We start from the raw sequence: 19,079 nt of genomic DNA, 5'->3' as shown, positions 1-19,079 counted from the left end.
GATTACTATGCTAATGAGGGGGAGGGAAGACTACATTTATTTTTATTTTTAATTGACAGAAGAATAACATAGAAAGATTACATTTAAATGGAAGAAAAGAAACCCTCCATCAAAAGATATAAATAGAAAAAATTATTTTTATTTATTTATTATTATTATTGTTGAGACACAGTTTCACTCTGTTGCCCAAGCTGGAGTGCAATGCATGATCTCAGCTCACTGCAATCTCTGCCTGCCGGGTTCAAGCGATTCTCGTGCCTCAGCCTCCAGAGTAGTTGGGATTACAGGTGCATGCCACCATGCCTGGCTAATTTTTTTTATTTTTAGTAGAGAGAGAGTTTCACCACGTTAGTCAGGCTGGTCTTGAACATCTGACCCTCAAGTGATCCACCTGCCTCAGCCTCCTGCTGGGATTCCAGGCGTGAGGCACTGCGCCCAGTCAAAAAAACCTTTTCAAAGCATAAATGGTAGCTTATTGGAGGACAAGACATAATTGCTCAAGAAGCAAGAAAATACAGTCATTAAGAGTATGAACTCTGAATTGGGCATGGTGGTTCACACCCATAATCCTGACACTTTGGGAGGCTGAGGTGGGAGAACTGCTTGAGCCTAGGAGTTTGAGACCAGCCTGGACAACATGTTAAAACCCTGTCTCTACCAAAAAAATACAAAAATTAGCTGGGCATGGTGGTGCTTGCCTGTTATTCCAGCTACTCGGGAGGCTGAAGTTGGAGGATCACTTGAGCCTAGGGAGGTCGAGGCTACGGTGAGCCATGACACACCACTGTACTCTAGCCTCGATGACAGAGTGAGACCCTATCTCAAAAAAAAGAAAAAAAAAAAGCATATAGGGCAACAGATGAAAGCAGACTAGGATATAAAAAATAAATACAGGTTAAAAGGAAGTAAGATGGATAAAGGGATGACAGATGACAGATTTGTGATAAAGTATAAAGTTAATAGTAGAATCTGGGTTGTGGGTATATGAGTGTTCACTGTAAAATCCTTCCAACTTTGCTGTATGTTTAAAATGTTTCATAAGAACCTTGGTGGGGGTGTAGTACAAGGAAGTAGACATAGAGGCATCAGCCCAAGTTCTAAATCATAACCATGTTACCCGTCCTTTGAGCCCAAACTTCAGGGCAAGCTTAGAAAAACCTGATTTGGGAACTCCTGCTCATCAACACTTTCCTGCACCAGACAAACAGGAATCAGGTGCTAATGAGGACCACCTTGGCATGAGTACCTATAGTCAGAGGGCAAAAATATAGAGGGTCCACTGAGAAGTACCAAGTTCACAGCACTATGACATTGTCACCCCTGCTCAGGAAATCCTCAGAAATAAGGCTCTGGATAAAGAACAGGGGGCATACACTCACTCATGGACTCTGTTGTCTCCATAGAGATCACTCAGGCCAAAGCTGATGTAGTGCCAGTGCTCGGGGATGTTGGCAGAAGGGCTCCCCACATTCCTGTACATGCTAACATAGTCCAAGGGGTCCGGGCCGCCCAACCTGCAGAAAACAAAACACAGGGGTGTCAGTGTGAGCCTGGAAATCAGAAAATGTCAAGCTAAGGCACTCTACTTTGTAAACCTAAAGGCCCCATCCTGGAGGATGAAAGGTAACTTAAAAACAGGCCACACCTCTCCAGGATGAGACCAAGGCTGCACAGCTGAGGCTGCCCAACTCTACAAGCAAAAGAGGCTCCCTTCTCCTACCCGTAGAAGACTAGGCCTCTTTTAGAAATGAAACAGACTGGGTGGTTGTCCATTTTGCTTTTTCCTGTTTCAAATTACCGATTCCAAATGAGATTGGCAGGGATTATCTCTATTCTGTGGTGCCTGTACATGCCAAGCTTCAAGGCAAGAGGTGAATCAGTCAATCAATTGGCCTCTGTTGAAAGACCATCCCGAGCATCCCCAGTGGGCATTGTTCTTGGAAGCAGAGGCTCTGCTCCACTCCAGCCTCTTAGACAGCTAATTCCTGAAAGACTATATTGTGCCCTATGTTAATTACAGTTTGTTCTAAACAAACCCAAACCTCTAGTCCATGCAGACACCAGCCTGCACCCCATAGACCAAAGCTGGTCTTTTATCATTGCAAGTGACAAAGGCCAAATTTAGGCTTAGCTCAGTTCTAGACAGAACTGCAGCAGGAGCCAAACTGAGCCCTGTAAGCATGTGTACCCAGAAAATGATCCCAGGAGAGAATGCCACCTCAAAGGTAGAGCTAGAACAGCAAATGATTTGGGGCCTCTGAGGACCACATTAAATTTCTCCCACCATTCAACTGAGAAGGAGTTGCGGAAGAAATTCAGTTATTATATCACTCTGAGGATTTAACACAATAAGAGTTCCCTTTAGTAATTAGTGCTTTAAAAAAAATCCTGTTTTGGCCTGGCACAATGGCTCACGCCTGTAATCTCTGCACTTTGGGAGGCTGAAGCAGGTGGATCACTTGAGATCAGGAGTTCGAGACCAGCCTAGCCAAAATGGTGAAACCTCATCTCTACTAAAGACAAAAAATTAGCCGGGTATGGTGGCAAGTGCCTGTAATCCCAGCTGCTCCAGAGGTAGAGACAGGAAAATCACTTGAACCCGGGAGGCGGAGGTTGGAGCCGAGATCACACCATTGCACTCCAGCCTGGGTGACAGAGCAAGACTCCGTCTCAAAAAAAAAAAAAGTGCTGTTTTCCTTTAGAATGGATAGGAAAATTTGGTAGCTAGAGAAATAGACTAAATAGAAACCATCAGTGGAAGAAGTCTGCATTTAGCCCACAAACACGGCATTTGAGCTGCCTCAAACATCTGACAATTCCACAGACTGCGAGAGCTTCACCAGCCCCTGAGACATCAATAGAGTACACTTTGCAACTGGGATAGTATGCAATCAAGTAAAAGATATGTTACCAGTGATCCCAGCAAATGCTGCCAGCACCAGGCAATTTAAACCGTATTTAAAACCAGTAGGTCTTGTTTCATCCTCTTTTACCAGGATATTATTTGCCTTTGTAGAAATCCCTGCTCTCTGTTAGGAAATGTTAAGTTATTTATAGAACCTGCAAGAAAGTTGCTACAAATAGCTTAGAATCTCAACTGAGGAAAAGGGACAAATCTCCATGTCTGCCTTAACTCTGATTTCACCAAATCATTTGACTAATTCTACAACCAGTTGGGTTTAGAAAAGTTTGTGGGGCAAAGGAAGAAAGGAAAGACTAGAGATCCCTGGAAAGACCCCATTAGAGCTACAGAACTCCAGAGCAGATGGGAGCCACTACAGGTCCCATACCTGCTCCAATTTCCTGCTGCAAATTTCCAAACCTGCCCCCCTATAGCCTAGGTCCAACCCACCGAGCTGCAAAACTGTGTTTACCATTCCCTGCTCCATCTGCCGCATCCCTGCAGCCCTCCTTCTCACCACGTCTCCCACGACGTGTCAGATCAAGGAGAGAAGCTTTGCCTTAAAACTCCAACTGCAAGGAACTACCAAGAGTCAGACAAAACTAACCTTGTCCCTAAGCACAGAGTATTCTGTTCTACTACTCAGAGGCCAGATGAGTATGTGGGAAAAAATCATATTTTACACTTAGCAAACAATGTTATCCAAAGTCCCAGGGCATCCCTCAATTTAATTCCTTGAACACCCAACTTCTCTCCGCAGGGCAGCTGCAGGACTGAAGTGGGCCTTGACTACAGATTCTGCCTCTCTGCTTTGATCCTTGCTCACCAAAGTCTCACCTTTCTGTCAGAATGTCCCCACTACTCAGGGATCACTAGCCAAAGAGCCACCCTGCTATTGCAAAATGAATCCAAGCTACCTTGGGCCACAGACAGACCCAGAGAGCCTCGGCCAGTCATCCTGCTAGAAAACTCGTGGGATCCCAAATGTGAGGAATATAAATGAATTTCAGGATCTCACTTTTGCAAACTCCTCTGGATCTTAGAAAGTACCAGTCACTATTATGCTGAGGCCAGGCACAGTGGCTCACACCTGTAATCCCAGCACTTTAGGAGGCCAAGGCAGGCAGATTACAAGGTCAGGAGATCAAGACAATCCTGGCCAACATGGAGAAACCCGTCTCTACTAAAAAATACAAAAATTAGCTGGGTGTGGTGACACATGTCTGTAATCCCAGCTACTTGGGAGGCTGAGGCACAACAATCACTTGAACCCAGGAGGCGGAGGCTGCAGCCAGCTGAAATCGTGCCACTGCACTCCAGCCTGGTGATAGAGTGAGACACCATCTAAAAAAAAAAAAGAAGTACCAGTCACTGATGGCTGGGTGCAGTGGCTCATGCCTGTAATCCCAACACTTTGAGAGGCCAAGGCGGTGGATCACTGGAGGTCAAGAGCTTGAGACCATCCTGGCCAACATGTTGAAACCCTGCCTCTACTAAAAATGCAAAAATTAACTAGGCATAGTGGTGGGTACCTGTAATACCAGCTATTTGGGAGGCTGAGGTACGAGAATTGCTTGAAACCGGGAGACGGAGGTTGCAGTGAGCCAAGATTATGCCACTGCACTCTAGCCTGGGCAACAGAGCAAAACCCCGTCTCAAAAAAAAAGAAAAAAAAGAAAGTACCAGTCACTGTGCTGTTTCTCTTTATATTTCTCTGCATCTAGGCAGGGCTTTCACAAAGTGCTGTACAATCCCTTTTCTTCATTATCACGTGTTGGCCCATCTCTGAAGATATGGCCTGATTAATAAGCTTGCAGCAAGAAGAAAAAAAAATTGCCCTTAATCCTTTGTACATGCTTTCATACCTTTTACATACAATTCTATCCTTTATGGCAATTTGGGTGACATAAAAAGTTGCCTGAATCTGTGTAGGGATTTCTCCTCACACTCAAAAGAGGCCTGAACAAACAGCATAGCAGAGCCAGGCCCACTTCTTTTTTTTTCAAATAACAGAGACAGAGTCTAGCTATGTTATCCAATGCTGGTCTCGAACGCTCAAGGGATCCTCAAGGCCTCCCAAAATGGTGAGAATACAGGCATGAGCCACCTCACCCAGCCCAGGTCCACTTTTCTCACGGCACATGACAACAAGTTCCTCACAACACATAGTTAAACATAGAGGCACAATGTGAATGGGTCATTAAGCTAGCAAGAGCCGCTTTCCACTCAGAAGCGCTCTTCAACAACTCCGGCCAGAGAGAACTATGACACCAGTCCCACCTCCTCCTGGCTACTTGGACAGAGGAGCCTGCTCCCTATGACCCTCCCTAGACAGCAGGTGGCTGGTCCCCAGGCCCTCCATGCTGTTGGCCTCTTGGCATCCTCTGTCCAAGTAGCCAGGAGGAGGTGGGCTGGTCCCCAGGCCCTCCATGCTGTTGGCCTTTTGGCATCCTCCCTTTGACGCCAAAGGCCTGCACAACCTACTGACAACCTTGTCCAGGGGAAATAAGAGATTTTCATGAGGAGGGAGACTTGGTCCTTAAGGGAGAAGTAACCAGCAAAGATATTCACTTGCCCCTTCAGGTCTACCCTTTGGCTACACCCCAAGCAGCTGCCAAATCATGTTTCAGGACTCACTGAAGGAGATCATCTAATACAATGTCTGCATGCATGTAGTCCTGAACAGTTTCAACCAATATCTCAGTTTTTGGTCCAGCGAGACCATGAGGACAGGTTCTTATCCTAGGGTCCCCATAACACCTGTTTTCCCCAAAGGCTGCAGGAAGAAACAGGTTGCAAACAGGAATGGGAAACCACAAAAGACCATTGCTACCCTAAAGCTACTTGAGGGTTATTTTCAACTCCCTAGAAGAACTGCAGGCCATGGCCAGGAAGCTCCTCTTAATGTCCCACTGCACAATTCCTCCCTGCTGGGATCCCAGGGTCTCCATCATTTATTTCCCACTGGAGGTAGGAAGCTGTGGTCCCCTTCAATCGTAAGTCGAACCATACTTCTCTCTGCCTAATGTCCTAAAGCAAAGCAGCTGCAGAGCTAGGAAGAAGCTGTGTAGGGAGGAGAACAGTGTAGAATAAGCAAAAAGTTTATCAGGAAAAGTTGCTCCGTCAAACTTCAAAAGCAAAAGCTTTGCCCTGATGTGACGTCTTGAGCTCATCGGTAAAGTATCAAAAGGAGACCTCTTCCTCATCTCTCCACAAGCACCAGGCCCTCATCTTTGGCCCTCCTAACCCCACAGGAGAGCCCCGGGCTCCCAGCCGCCCCTATCCTAAGCAGTCTCGTGCCCTCTGAGCTTCTCCGGCCTCGTTCCTCCAAAGCCCTCTCAAATGCTCCCCAGGCCCCGCCTCGCCTCCCGCATCCCACTTCAGCCGCCCCCCCTTTGGCTTCCCCTCGCCCACTAATGACCCCCTACAGGCGCCCCCTCTTTTCACCACGTTTACAGTTCCCTCGCTCAAGCCATTCCCCCCTCTGCTCCTACAAACACCCCCAGTCCTCACTATTCTCCTAATCCTGGTTAACCCTTCACTACTCACGGCTCCGTTAACCCCTTTGTCCCCACTCCCAACTTCAGCCTTAACTCCTTCCCTCGCAGCAGGAAGCCCTCCTTCCAGGCGCTTTAACCGTCCTCCTCCCCTCCTCCCTGCCTCCCACAAATTACTTCGCCCTCAGCGCTTTAACCCTTCCCAGCCCGCGCCTGTCCGTCTCCCAGCGGCCCAGGGCATACCAGTACTTCACGATAGCGGTAACCTGGAGCGGGTTTGGCTGGTCAGGGTAAAGGCGGCGGCACTCTCCGTAGATGGCGTGCAGTCCCGGGGGGAAGAGAGAGGCGAAGGCCGGGGGGGCAGTCGGGCCAGGGGCCGGGGGCGCGGTGGGGCCAGGGGCGCCGCTAGGCCGCAGCTCCGCCATCCGGGCGCGTAGGGCAGGCACTGGAGGAACTAGGGAGGGCAGACGAGGGGAGAGCACTGACGGGCCAACGGGTGGACTCGGTGGGTGAGACTCCCCGAGGCGATGGGGGCTGCAGCGAGGTCTAGCTCCGCGCCTGCGCACGGCGCACTGTCCGCCCAGGCTGTCGCCGCCGCTAAGTCTGCCAGAGGGTGCCTCGGGGCGGCGGGGCGCTCAGGAAGGCGGGGCGCCGGCGCGCCCTATCCAAGCACCCATTGGCTAATGTCTGTGCCAGTCACAAGCGGGGAAGGCGTGAGTTGACAATAGACCCCGCCTTCCCTCCCTGTGTTGGGAATATTCCAAGGCTCTTGGTCTCCCCCTAGTGTTAGGAGGAACCCAAATTTAGAGATGTTGAGGCATCCCTCTGAGGTGCTAGGGTCCCACGAAAGCACCGAGAAGTGCGCCAACAAAGGGTTTGTTACTGTTTTGCTGACGCTCTGCTAACTAGGATTTAAATATAAATCTGACAATGGATTGTTTCATTCATCTATGGGGCGTTAGTTTTAACAGATTGTAATAAATCTGTTTTCTAGGGCTATTGGCAAAAAGGTCCCTGCAATTTGAAGGGGGCAGGGGGAGAAAATAATCCGGAGAAAAAAATGCACTGGGCTCATTTGAAAGCAGTGACACATAACCTCTCTTCACTTCCATTTTCTCAGCCGTCAATGTCAATTCTAGCTCCTCAAGAAAATTAAAGAGACACTAGAACAGTTCCTGAAACCCTTAGATAATGTTTTAATGACCAAAAGATTACCTATACCAGTAGTTCCAATTGCCAATCTTCGGATCAAAGTAGCCTGTTACAAAGTTTACACCTATGCAGAAAAAAAGAAAATGCAAAAAGCAACGACAATGTACAGGTTTTTTCATTAAAGCTAATTTTATGCAACTCAAATTGTTTTCCTTTGTTGTAGGAATATGTCCTCTACGTGTGTAACATCTCCTTGTTGTTTGAGTGTGAGGTGCTAGGAGATGTTTATTCGAGTCTTATAGACCCAAATAAAAACATGAGAACCTCACATTGTCTAAGGAAACATTGGGGGGAGTGGCAGTACTGATCTGCAAAATCCAAACATCCATTTATTATGACCAATCCAAAGCGAACTACAGGCAAGTACTCGAGAAGACTACATACCTCAGCATGCACTGCGAACTTCTTCGAAGTAACTACAGATCCAGACAAGCCACGTGACCATCAACCTGTGTCTCTGTCTATTTAATCTAGGGAGACCACAAACCCCAGGGTACTGTGCATCGGAAATGCGACTCCCAGTCTTAAACTAGGCGGTCACCAAAATAAGCGAGACCGCTTACCCAGGCGCAAAGCGTGCTGGGGATTGTAGTTCTTCAGAGGCGAGGTCCGGCCGCTCCCTCGCCGTCCTGAACCGGCGGCTAGACTGCGCATGCGTGTCAGTGGCGCTAACGGCGGACCCGGCTGGCAGTTCCTTCTCCTGAAGGAGAGATTCCTCTGCCATGGAGTCCTACGATGTGATCGCCAACCAGCCTGTCGTCATAGACAACGTGAGTTGCGTCTTTCCTATCTATAGGGGGACTTGGGTTCTCCTCGAAAGGATCGCTTCCCGGGGTTCACCCTGAGCAGCCGGCTCTTTGTCACTGGCCCCGGCCTGTCAGGCGGGTTCAGCCACCGCCGCCTTCTTCCTCCCCTCATCATAGTCTGCAAGCAAGGCGACCAGCCAGCAAAAGTGGGATGGAGAACTCTGGAGTGGATAAAGAAAAGGGTTATAGTCCAAGCCAGTCCTTGGGCCCTTGGCTGTAGGGGCCTTAACCGCTGTGTGAGAGCCTGTCGCCCGCCCTCCTCCGATCGCTCTATTGGCTGCTCTGGCTGTCCATCTTGGCCGGTGATCCCGCCTCTGGGACTAGCCGGATGAGGCTAGGCCTCTGCGGTGATTGGCTCTCGCCCCTGTCGTTCTTTCTGGCCGCCATATTGTTTTCCCCTCTCCAAGGGGCGGGGCAGTGCTCCAGGGTTTTGGGGATTGGCTTCTGGGACTCCGGGTGGTGGGGCCTAACGGCGAGGTCCCGCCTGCGGGTGGAGAAAGGCTAAGTTTTCCTTCTGTCTCAGCCGGCGCGGCGGCTTGGTGGTGTGGATATGGGTGGGGCCCGAGAATCTGGTGCCAGAAACTGCTGTAGGATATTGGCTATTACTGTGATTGTAAATTACAAAGTTGATAAAGGTCAGAAAGAAAGGAGGGTGACAAAGCAAGCAGAGACGTTGTCTTCCTCTTCGGAACGCCTAGTTCTTAGGGAGAAAAAAATTACCAAACTTAATACTTGCCTGGCGCTCTAGCGCTTCCAGGGGGTTTTCACATACATTCGAGTTGGATTTTCACAAAAACTGGACGCATAGTTTAAAAGGAATTTTGATCCTCGTGTTACCGATGAGAAAACTGAAGCGCGAAGACGTAACATGAGCCCAAGGTCACACAGCAGAGGTGCCCTAAATACGGTGTTTTATTCGTCATTCTTTTTGCCAGCACCCCCGCGCAGAAGCATCAATAATGACCAATAGAAAGAGTCTAAATACTGCTCTTCTGTTGAGGGAAAAGGAGAAAATCGTAAAACGACTGCATTTCTGCCTTCGATTCAAAGCTTTGGTCCCACTCAGACTGATCCCTTTCTGTGTTCCTTGTAGGTCAAACCAACAGTTTCCTCTGTCGTAAGCTGACTGTCAGATTCTCTCTGTTGATTCACCTCTTCGGACCTTACACATATTACAATGTTCTTTCCCGTTTAAGCTTCAGCTCTGTTGGGTAGATAGGAATTACTATCCCCAGTATATGCAGGGATGTTAAATAGCAGTATTCAAGCCACCCACCCAGCTTAGGAATTGAGGAGCCAGTCATCAGACTGAGATCCAGTTCCAAGTTGCTCGCTTTTTCCAAGTAAGATGTTTTTGTTGTTTTCGTTACCTTTTCCTTCTCTCCAGGGGTATGGCTTCCTCCTCGAAAGGGGCAGAACTGAGCTCAATGAGACACTTTATTTTTTTCTTTCTTTTTTTTGGAGACAGAGTCTCTGTTGCTGAGTCTGAAATGCAGTGGCGCAATCACAGCTCACTGCAGCCTCAACTTCCTAGTTCAAGTGATCCTCCCCCTTCATCCTCCCAAGTAGCTGGGACTGCAGGCATGCACCACTATACCCAGCTAATTTTTGTAATTTTTTGTAGATGGCATATCACCATGTTGGCCAGGCTGTTGCGATTCTCCCACCTTGGCCTCCCAAAGTGCTGGGACTATAGGCCTGAGCCACCGTGCCTAGCGACACCTCTTTTTCTTTTTTGGTTGGGGGGCGGAGGGGACAGGGTCTCACTTTGTTGCCCAGGGTGGAGTGCAGTGGCGCAATCTCAGCTCTCTGCAGCCTCCACTTCCCAGTTCAAGCGGTCCTCCTGCCACAGCCTTCCAAGTAATTGGGATTACAAATGTGCTCCACCACGCCAGCTAATTTTTGTATTTTTAGTAGAGACGGGGTTTCACCATACTGGCCAGGCTGGTCTCTAACTCCTAACCTCAAATGGTCCACCCGTTTCGGCCTCCTGAAGTGCTGAGATTACAGGCATGAGCCACCATACCCAGCCCAGATATCTCATTTTTGAGAGGATTTTCTTATCTCCCTCACTAGACTATTAAATCCTTGTGGAAAAAGAAGATATTCCCCCACAGGTTTAGTGGTGTTGGAAAAGAAAAAAAAATTTTTTTTATTTAATTTAATTTTTTTTTTTTTTTTTTAGACGGATTTTCACTCTTGTTACCCAGGCTGGAGTGCAATGGCGTGATCTTGGCTCACCACAACCTCCGCCTCCTGGGTTCAGGCAATTCTCCTGCCTCAGTCTCCTGAGTAGCTGGGATTACAGGCACGCACTGCCATGCCCAGCTAATTTTTTGTATTTTTAGTAGAGACGGGGTTTCACCATGTTGACCGGGATGGTCTCGATCTCTTGACTTCGTGATCCACCTGCCTTGGCCTCCCAAAGTGCTTGGATTACAGGCGTGAGCCACCGAGCTCGGCCTTAATTTAAAATTTTTTTAATTTATATTTTTAAAATTACCTATTTTTCTTTTTTAAATTTGAAATTTTTATTTCTTTTTAAAAAGACGGGGTTTCACCATGTTGGTCAAGCTGGTCTTGAACTCCCGACCTCAGGTGATCTGCCCGCCTTGGCCTCCAAAGTGCTCAGATTACAGGCATGAACTACCACGCCCGGCCAAGAAAAAATTTTGATGGGTGATTGGATGAATGACTGATATCTCCATCACAGAAACAAAGATATTCCTAAATAAAGAAAAGATGGGGACTTTCCTCTAGTTAATTACTGCATTACTGCAGAGGATTGAGTAGGACTCTTTGTTCTTGATGTTGATTTTCAGAGAGCACTATGATTTCTGTCTTTAGCCAGCCTCTTTGTGCTTCTTCTGCCTTATTCTTAGTTGTAAAAAAGAAACATATATAGAAATTCGGTTTCCTGTTTTCATCAGCAATGCAGAAGGAACAATCTGTCCATCCCACCAGCTCCTTTGCTTCTTGAATTGCTGGGCAGGAGTTCCATCTCTTGCTATTTTCTTTAACATCACTTACACTAATGCTTCTTAGTTTTTTTCTTTCTCTGTCCTGGTAGTATGTTTGGAAATGAATTACAGCAGTGATACATTTTTAGTTTCAAGATTTAAAGAATTGACTTGTCTCCCCCCCCCCGCCCCCCACCCAGGGAAAACATGGCAATAATTCTGCCGAAAGGTGAATTAAGAGAAACTTAAGTCATTTTCCTATTAGTATTTGCTGAATATCAGCCACATTTTTAGAACGGGGTCTCAGGTAGTTCTTGCTGTTTAACATTTGGGGTGGGGGCTGTTTTGTTTTTATTATTTTCAAGATGGTAGATGTATATAGGAAACATTATTTCAATTGTGTCACTAGCTTTATTAACTCCATAGCTTAACATGTTGCTACACTTTATGGACTAAGGAGAGTGTAATTAAAAGAATGCAGGAGAGAGAAAGCAGGGAAAGAGTCCCATTAGGTTCACAGCCTTTCCCAATCATAAGACAATTGTGACCATTCCTTTCATCCTACTCTAGTATCAAGTCAGTTCATCAGAATTTAATGAGGAAAATGGAGGGGTGGGTAGGTGTGTGTTTTAATGACAATAATAAAATGATAGGTATTTTTTAAAATCACCTAAGAAGCTTTATAATGATAGGTATTTTTTAAAACCAAATATAAGTCATTTCTTCCCAAAGGCATATCATAGATAACAGTGTAAGATAAGAGCAGCTCCTAGACCACAGTTTGAGGACTACACTTTGATCATAATTCCATGTTTATTCTGAAACTCAAATCTGCTAACATCCAGGCGATATGTGGTGGCTCACTACTGTAATTCCAGCATTTTGGAAAGCCAAGACTGCAAGATTATTTGAGCCCAGGAATTGGAGACCAGCCTGAGCAACATAGTGACACTTCATCTATACTTAAAAAAAAAAACAATTAGCCAGGCTTGGAGGGATGACCTGTAGGAGGCTGAAGCGGGGAGTGCCACTTGAGTCCAGGAGTTTGAGGCTGCAGTGAGATGGTGCACCTCACTCCAGACTGTTTAAAAAAACAAAACAAAACAAAACAAACAAACAAAACTCTAAGTTTACAGTTTTGCCCTAAACCTAAAATGGATCAACATTCTTTCAAACTTAAAACTGTCTTTGTGACGTATGCAGGAACATGTTGATCGGAAATTTAACAATAAGCTAAGTATTTGTTTTGCTTTGGATGTTGTGCTGCTTCAGCCCCCTTTTTAAAAACAAACAAACAAAAATAGATGCTTTAAACATACAGAAAAATTCAGTGTGGAATATAACAAACACCCAGGTAGCATTTGTCTACTACCCAGATTTAATAAATATTGACTTGTTGCCATATTTGCTTTGGTATTTTTTTGCTTCAGTGTACTCATCCACCTTCATGTTTTAAGGAAATAAAACATTGTAGAAATCATCGAAGACTCTTTGTACCCCTCCACAACCCTATCTTTTTTTTTTTTTTTTTTTTGAGACAAGGTCTCACTGCTGCCCAGGTTAAAGTTCAGTGGCATAATCACAGCTCCCTGCAGCCTCAACCTGCCAGGCTTAAGCAGTCCTCCCACCTCAGCCTCCCAAGTAGCTGGGACTACAGCCATGTACCACTCTGCTCAGCTTTTTTTTTTTCCTTAATTTGTAGAAATGGGGTCTCCCTGTGTTGCCCAGGCAGGTCTAGTACTCCTGGGCTGAAGCAATCCTCCCACCTCTGCTTCCTAAAGTGCTGGGATTACAGGCATGAGCCACTGCAACTGGCAACCCTATCCTTTCTGTTTCACAAATAACCCCCAAAACAACCATCATCATAAAATTGTATTCCTTTTCTACTCAGGAAGATAAGTCAGGAGAATTGTTTGAGCTCAGGAGTTCATGACCAGCCAGGGCAATACAGCAAGACCCCATGTCTTTAAAAAAAAAAAAAGGTATGCTCCTTTCCACCCATGATTTTTTAAAAAATTTTTCATTATTATTTGTTTTTAATTTTTTTTGTTAGTGATGAGGTCTTACTCTGTCACCCAGATTAGATTGCAGTGCTGCAGTCATAGCTCACTGCAGCCTCAAACTCCTGAGCTCAAGCAGTCCTCCTGCCTCAGCCTCCCAAGTAGCTGGAAGTACCAGAGCAAACCACCATGCCTAGATTCACCCATGATTTTATGTACATGTGTATTTTAAGTTTGTGTGGGGGAGGGAGGGTGCTGTTTGTGTTTTGAAAGTTTACTTAAGTGCTATCATCTACTGCTATCTCTTTTTATTATAGCAATTTCAAACATACAAAAGGACGAAGAATAGTGTAAGGAATATCCATATATCCCATCACCTAGCTGTAACAGTTATAAACTCTTGGCCAATCGTTTGAACTACATTCCTGCTCATTTCCCTCTCCCACATTTTTTTTTTTCCTGAGATAGAATCTCGCTCTGTCACCCAGGCTGGAGTGCAGTGATGCTTTCTGGGCTCAGCTGATTCTCCTGCCTCAGCCTCCCGAGTACCTGGGACTACAGGCACATGCCACCGTGCCCAGCTAATTTTTGTATTTTTAGTAGAGACAAGGTTTTGCCATGTTGGCCAGTCTGGTCTCGAACTCCTTGCCTCAAGGGATCTGCCTGCCTCGGCCTCCCAAAGTGCTGGCATTATGGGCGTGAGCCACTGTGCCCAGCCCCATACTCATTTAAAAACATAATATACTATTATCACACCTAATCAAATTAACAAGAATCTCTTAATCTTATCAGTTATCTAGTCAATGCTCGGATTTCACTAATTGTCTCAAATATTTTTTTACAATTTACCACCAGCTCTTCTGATTCTACTAATGCTGATTCACTTAAGTTTTAGGAACACTGGAATTAGCTGAGGAAATGAAGTCAATGTGTTTATGTAACACTGTCACTTGCAGTGTGACATTCAGGCTGTTGGTTGTACAGCTTCAGCAAGAATTCATCCCTAGCTTGACAGAAAAGGTGAAGAAGAGGTGACTTACAAAGATATTTTCACAGCTGAGCGTGCTGGCTCATGCCTGTAATTCCAGCACTTGGGGAAGCTGAGATGGGTAGACCACGAGGTCAAGAGATGAGACCATCCTGGCCACCATGGTGAAACCCCATCTCTACTAAAAATACAAAAATTAGCTGGGTATGGTGGTGGGCACCTGTAGTCCCAGCTACTCAGGAGGCTGAGGCAGGAGAATCGCTTGAACCTGGGAGGCAGAGGTTGCAGTGAGCCAAGATCTCACCATTGTACTCCAGCCTGGGCAACAGAGTGAGACTCTGTGTCAAAAAAAAAAAAAAAAAAAAAAAAGATATTTTTCACTGTTCCATTATGTATATTTTGCAAACCAAGGATGTGCTTCACACTGAGCTACGTCCTCTGAGGGTAAAAAAAGAAATCAAATACCATGTGGAAGAAGAAACATCACTAATTAGTGGCTAGAAATACCTAGAATAGGGATCTCAAACTCAATGCCTGCAGAAGACAGGCAGGAATGGAAATATAGGAAAAGAGGTGAGAGAGAATAGCCTGAAAGGCACCTCTTCCAGGGTGGGAATTCTGAAAGGTGCATTGAATTGAGTATGCCTGACCAAAGTGCTAACTGCTTCTCATTTCTATCCAGTTGTCCCCAGGCAGGAATATGGGCCTAGTGTTGCCAGATACTCTGACTTTTTAAAAATTGATTATATATTTTGAATTTTTTTTTTTTCTTTTTAAATAATTTTCTTAGTCTCATGAGATCTGGTGAATTTTTTATATATATTTTTTGAGGCAGAAGCTCACTCTATTGCCCAGTCTGGAGTGCAGTGGCAAGATCACGCCTCTCTGCGGCCTTGACCTCTTGGGCGCAGCCTTCCAAGTAGCAAGAACTACAGAAACCCGCCACCATGCCTGGGTAATTTTTAAGTGTTTTGTAGGCCCGGTGCGGTGGCCAGGTAATCCTAGTACTTTGGGAGGCCCAGGTGGGTGGATCACTTGAGATCAAGAGTTTGAGACCAGCCTAGCCAACAAACCCCGTCTACACTAAAAATACAAAAATTAGCCGGGCATGGTAATCCCAGCTACTTGGGAGGCTGATACAGGAGAATCGCTTGAATCCAGGAGGTAGAGGGAGCCAAGATGGCGGCATTGCACTTTGCCTGGGTGACTGAGCCAGACTCCATCTCAATCAATCAATCAATCAATGTTGTCCAGGCTGGTCTCTCGAACTTCCGGGCTCAAGCGACCTGTATCTGCCTTTCAAAGTCTTAGGATGACAGGTGTGGGCCCCCGCACCTGGCCATTTTTGTTTGGTTTGTTTGTTTTGAGACAAGAGCCTACTCTGGCATCCAGGCTGTAGTACTGGAGTGCAATTACAGGATGCTGCAACCTTGACCTCCCAGACTCAAGTGATCCTCTGACCTCAGCCTCCTGATTAGCTGAGACCACAGGCACGTACCACCATGCCCAGCTAATTTTTGTATTTTTTGTAGATATGGGGTTTCACCATTTTGTGCAGCCTGGTCTCAATCTTCCGGGCTCAAGCAATCTTCCTAGCTCAGCCTCCCAAGTAGCTAGGAGTACAGGCATGCACTAGCATGCCTGGTTAACTTTTTGGTATTTTTTTGTAGAAATATGGTTTCTCTATTTTGGCCAAGCTGGTCTCAAACTTCTGGCCTCAAAGTGATCTGCCTGCCTAAGTGCTTGGATTACAGGCATGAGTCACCGCACCTGGCCCAGAGTACTCAAGAAGCCTCCACCAGGTATTTTTTCATTTGGCTTTGCCAGGGTAAATAACTAAGACTGTGGCAGCTCATTTGCCAAGTGCACAGTTCCTGGTTGTAAATACTGTTAAAGAAATGGACATAACCCTTTTGTATGCTCTTAAGCAGAATTTGTATGGCTTGAGCAGAATTAAGGCAGCTCAGCTGCTTCTCATTCTCCACTGATTCTTCACACTATGACTGGCCTGGCAGGCCTGCCTGGGGGCTGCAGGGACAAGCTGGGTCTGGTTCCACTTTGTGCATCACTCCCAGTGCTGCTTTCCCCTTTTCCGAACTGCCTCTGCCTGGGGCTTCTGGCATTTCAGCTGGTCATTCAGGTTCCATACTTTAGGTTCTATCTGCCAGTCACTTGCACACGATTTTAATTTTACTCAGCCAGAATCTGTTGAATACCCAGCAAATGCCAGATATTGCTGAAATGTAGTCTTTGGCTTTAAGGAACTTCTACTGAAAAGAGACAAAAGTGGAAACTTTACATTGTAATAGAAAGCAGAAGGAAGTGCATGCCACCTCGTGGTGCAGGTAATGGTGATTTGCTGTGAGATAATAGGAAGAGGATCATTAATTCCAACTGGGGATTTTTCTTCAGGAGGAAGGCAGTGATATTTGAACTCTTGCTGGGAAGGACAGAGAAGAAAAAAGGAATCTGACATCATAATCTGGCTGTTTACCCAGACTCTAGTCCTTTTGCTAGTAAACTAAAAATCAAATACCCAGGAAAATCATCTCTTAAAAATATCCAGGGTCTGAAGGACAGATCTCATCCTCTCTTGTTTTAAACCTCTGCTGGGAGACCCAATTAGTCTGTTGGCCTCACCACACCCAGATGAAGGCAATGAGCAATCATTGGAAGCCTGAGCAAACAGGTTCTAGGAGTTCCCTTCTTGCCTGTCGGTGCCTTGCTCTCAGAGCCCTTGGGTTTGTAGGCAGATTCCCCCTCCTTTTCAGTCTTTCAGCTCACGCGACAGCTGCACCTCTTTCAGGCTCCTTGTTGTACTGCCCAGACCAATGAGTTTGCACATTGTCTTCTGTTTTCTGTCTCTTATGTTGGCAAAGGTTCCTGTTCTCTTAAAGAACTGGCTGCCCTGCTTTCTGCTCTCCTCTCATACCATTTTCTCTGCCCTTCAACCACTTTTTTATTTTTTTTTTTCTGAGATGGAGTCTCACTCTGTCTCCCAGGCTGGAATGCAGTGGTGCGATCTCAGCTCCCTGCAACCTCTGCCTGCCAGGTTCAAGTGATTCTCCTGCCTCAGCCTCCCTGAGTAGCTGGAATTATAGATGTGTAGCACCACACCCGGGTAATTTTTGTATTTTTAGTAGAGACAGGGTTTTACCATGTTGGCCAGGCTGGTCTTGAACTCCCTGGCCTCATGTGATCTGCCTGTCTTGGCCTCCCAAAGTGCTGGGATTACAGGCATGAGCCACGGTGCCTGACTCCTTCAATCGCTTGCTTCCTCCACTAATCTCTGTCTTGCCAGAGGCAGACACCAGGATGGCCAGACACTCACTCCCCGTCTTCTACAAAAAAGAGGAAAAAGAGAGACAAGGAGGGAAGCAGGCGTGTTGCAGGAAAGCCTTTGGTACAGATAACCTTGGCTACTTGGTGTCTCCTGGTGTGTTTACTGCTTGCAGAGTGGGGTGTGGAAATACCACACTCCACCCCAGGAGAGTGGTCAACAGGCAGCAGGAAAAGGCTTACCCCATTTATGGATGCAACTACAAACCACGGTGGGTTAGAAAGGTGAGGATATCAGGTGTGGTGGTAGAAGAGCTAAGAAGAAAGAGGACAGGATGTATCTACAAGCAATATTAAGCCTGGACATCTGTCCTGCACAGGGTTGGTTTCTGTGTCTAGAGTCAATATTTACATTGATTGGGCCCTGGGTGGCACGTAAGATGCAGGGAGAACTCAGATTCTTTTCTGGACACCTTACTCAACATACCAAGTATTGGAGCAGCAGGACTATGGTTCCCTCCTCCTATTCTCAGACGAAGCTTTGGGGCTTCTCTGCTCTTTACCATCAGGAGACCAAGGAGTAAAAGGAAAGCATAGTAAAAAAACAAAACAACAAAAATCTCCCAAAGCATAGTGCTCTGCCCTTGCAATAAGAACCAGACATCACATGTTCCATGGGAGTCTGTTTCAAGCATGATAATGCTCAAGGCGGTGTCTGTCACAGAGGCCAGGAGAGTTCAGGCCTAAGCCAGGAAAGTAGGTTAAAAGCACCTGGAGTGGTATAACAAGGAATCACGTGCTTTTCCCACCTTATGTTCCTGAACTTGGCTGCTCTGATGCTTCTAGGTACTTTCTTCTTTCCTCAGGTTCTGTCTTTTTCTTTCCTTTATTTTTTATTTTATTTATTTATTTTTTGTAGGAAGGGAGGAAGGCAGGAAGGGAGGAAAGGAGGAAGGGAGGGAGGGAGGGAGAGAAGGGAAGGAAGGAAATCAGGCAATGAGAGAGACATTACTGATCTGGATCTAGAGGTCTACAAGTTGATTTCTTTTTTTCTTTTTTTGAGAGAAGGAAAGAAAAAAAAAGGAGTGAAGGAGAGTAAGAAAGAGGAAGAAAAAGTGGTAGAGCAAACAGAAATGTTGCTTTATTCTAAAAAAAATGGGTATTAATAATGGCCAATCAATATTTCATTTAAACCTATGAGTAGGTGTGATGTGGTATTGACAAGAATGTATATTTTGTGTATTTAAAGTGGAGAGCTCTGTAAATATTTATTAAGTTTACTTGTTCCGGATCTGAGTTCGAGTCCTTGATATCCTTATTAATTTTCTGTCTCATTGAGTCTAAGTCTCTATGTATCTGGGTGTTAGGATAGTTAGCTCTTGTTGTTGCATTGATCTTTTTACCACTATATCTTTGTTGCTTTAAAATCTATTTT

The 19,079-nt window shown here is 45.9% G+C and overlaps 2 protein-coding genes across 8 annotated transcripts in view; one reads left to right on the top strand and one right to left on the bottom strand.

The window, feature by feature from the left end:
- Positions 1-8,663, bottom strand: part of SUFU (SUFU negative regulator of hedgehog signaling) — a 125,875-nt gene extending 117,212 nt beyond the window's left edge. For 2 of the 6 annotated variants that reach the window (XM_017979274.4, XM_017979275.3), the window contains exons 1-2: positions 6,643-7,004; positions 1,380-1,514 (exon numbers count right to left, since the gene is read on the bottom strand). In XM_017979274.4, the coding sequence (XP_017834763.1) occupies positions 1,380-1,514; positions 6,643-6,824 (317 nt within the window). In that variant the 5' untranslated portion in view covers positions 6,825-7,004. Of the gene's footprint in view, positions 1-1,379; positions 1,515-6,642; positions 7,005-7,614; positions 7,634-7,995 lie in introns of those variants that run through there. The other 4 variants (XM_035268939.3, XM_035268937.3, XM_035268938.3 and 1 more) reach the window with 4 other exon arrangements.
- ACTR1A (actin related protein 1A) overlaps positions 8,270-19,079 on the top strand; it is a 24,475-nt gene continuing 13,665 nt past the window's right edge. For both annotated transcript variants that reach the window (XM_002756557.7, XM_078346396.1), the window contains exon 1: positions 8,270-8,381. In XM_002756557.7, coding sequence (XP_002756603.1) covers positions 8,334-8,381 — 48 coding nt within the window. In that variant the 5' untranslated portion in view covers positions 8,270-8,333. The remainder of the gene's footprint in view (positions 8,382-19,079) is intronic.

This window comes from Callithrix jacchus, chromosome 12 (assembly GCF_049354715.1).
Source record: "Callithrix jacchus isolate 240 chromosome 12, calJac240_pri, whole genome shotgun sequence".
NCBI lineage: Eukaryota > Metazoa > Chordata > Mammalia > Primates > Cebidae > Callithrix > Callithrix jacchus.
The sequence above is the reverse complement of the archived record's forward strand: the minus strand, read 5'-3'. Positions and strand labels throughout refer to the sequence as shown.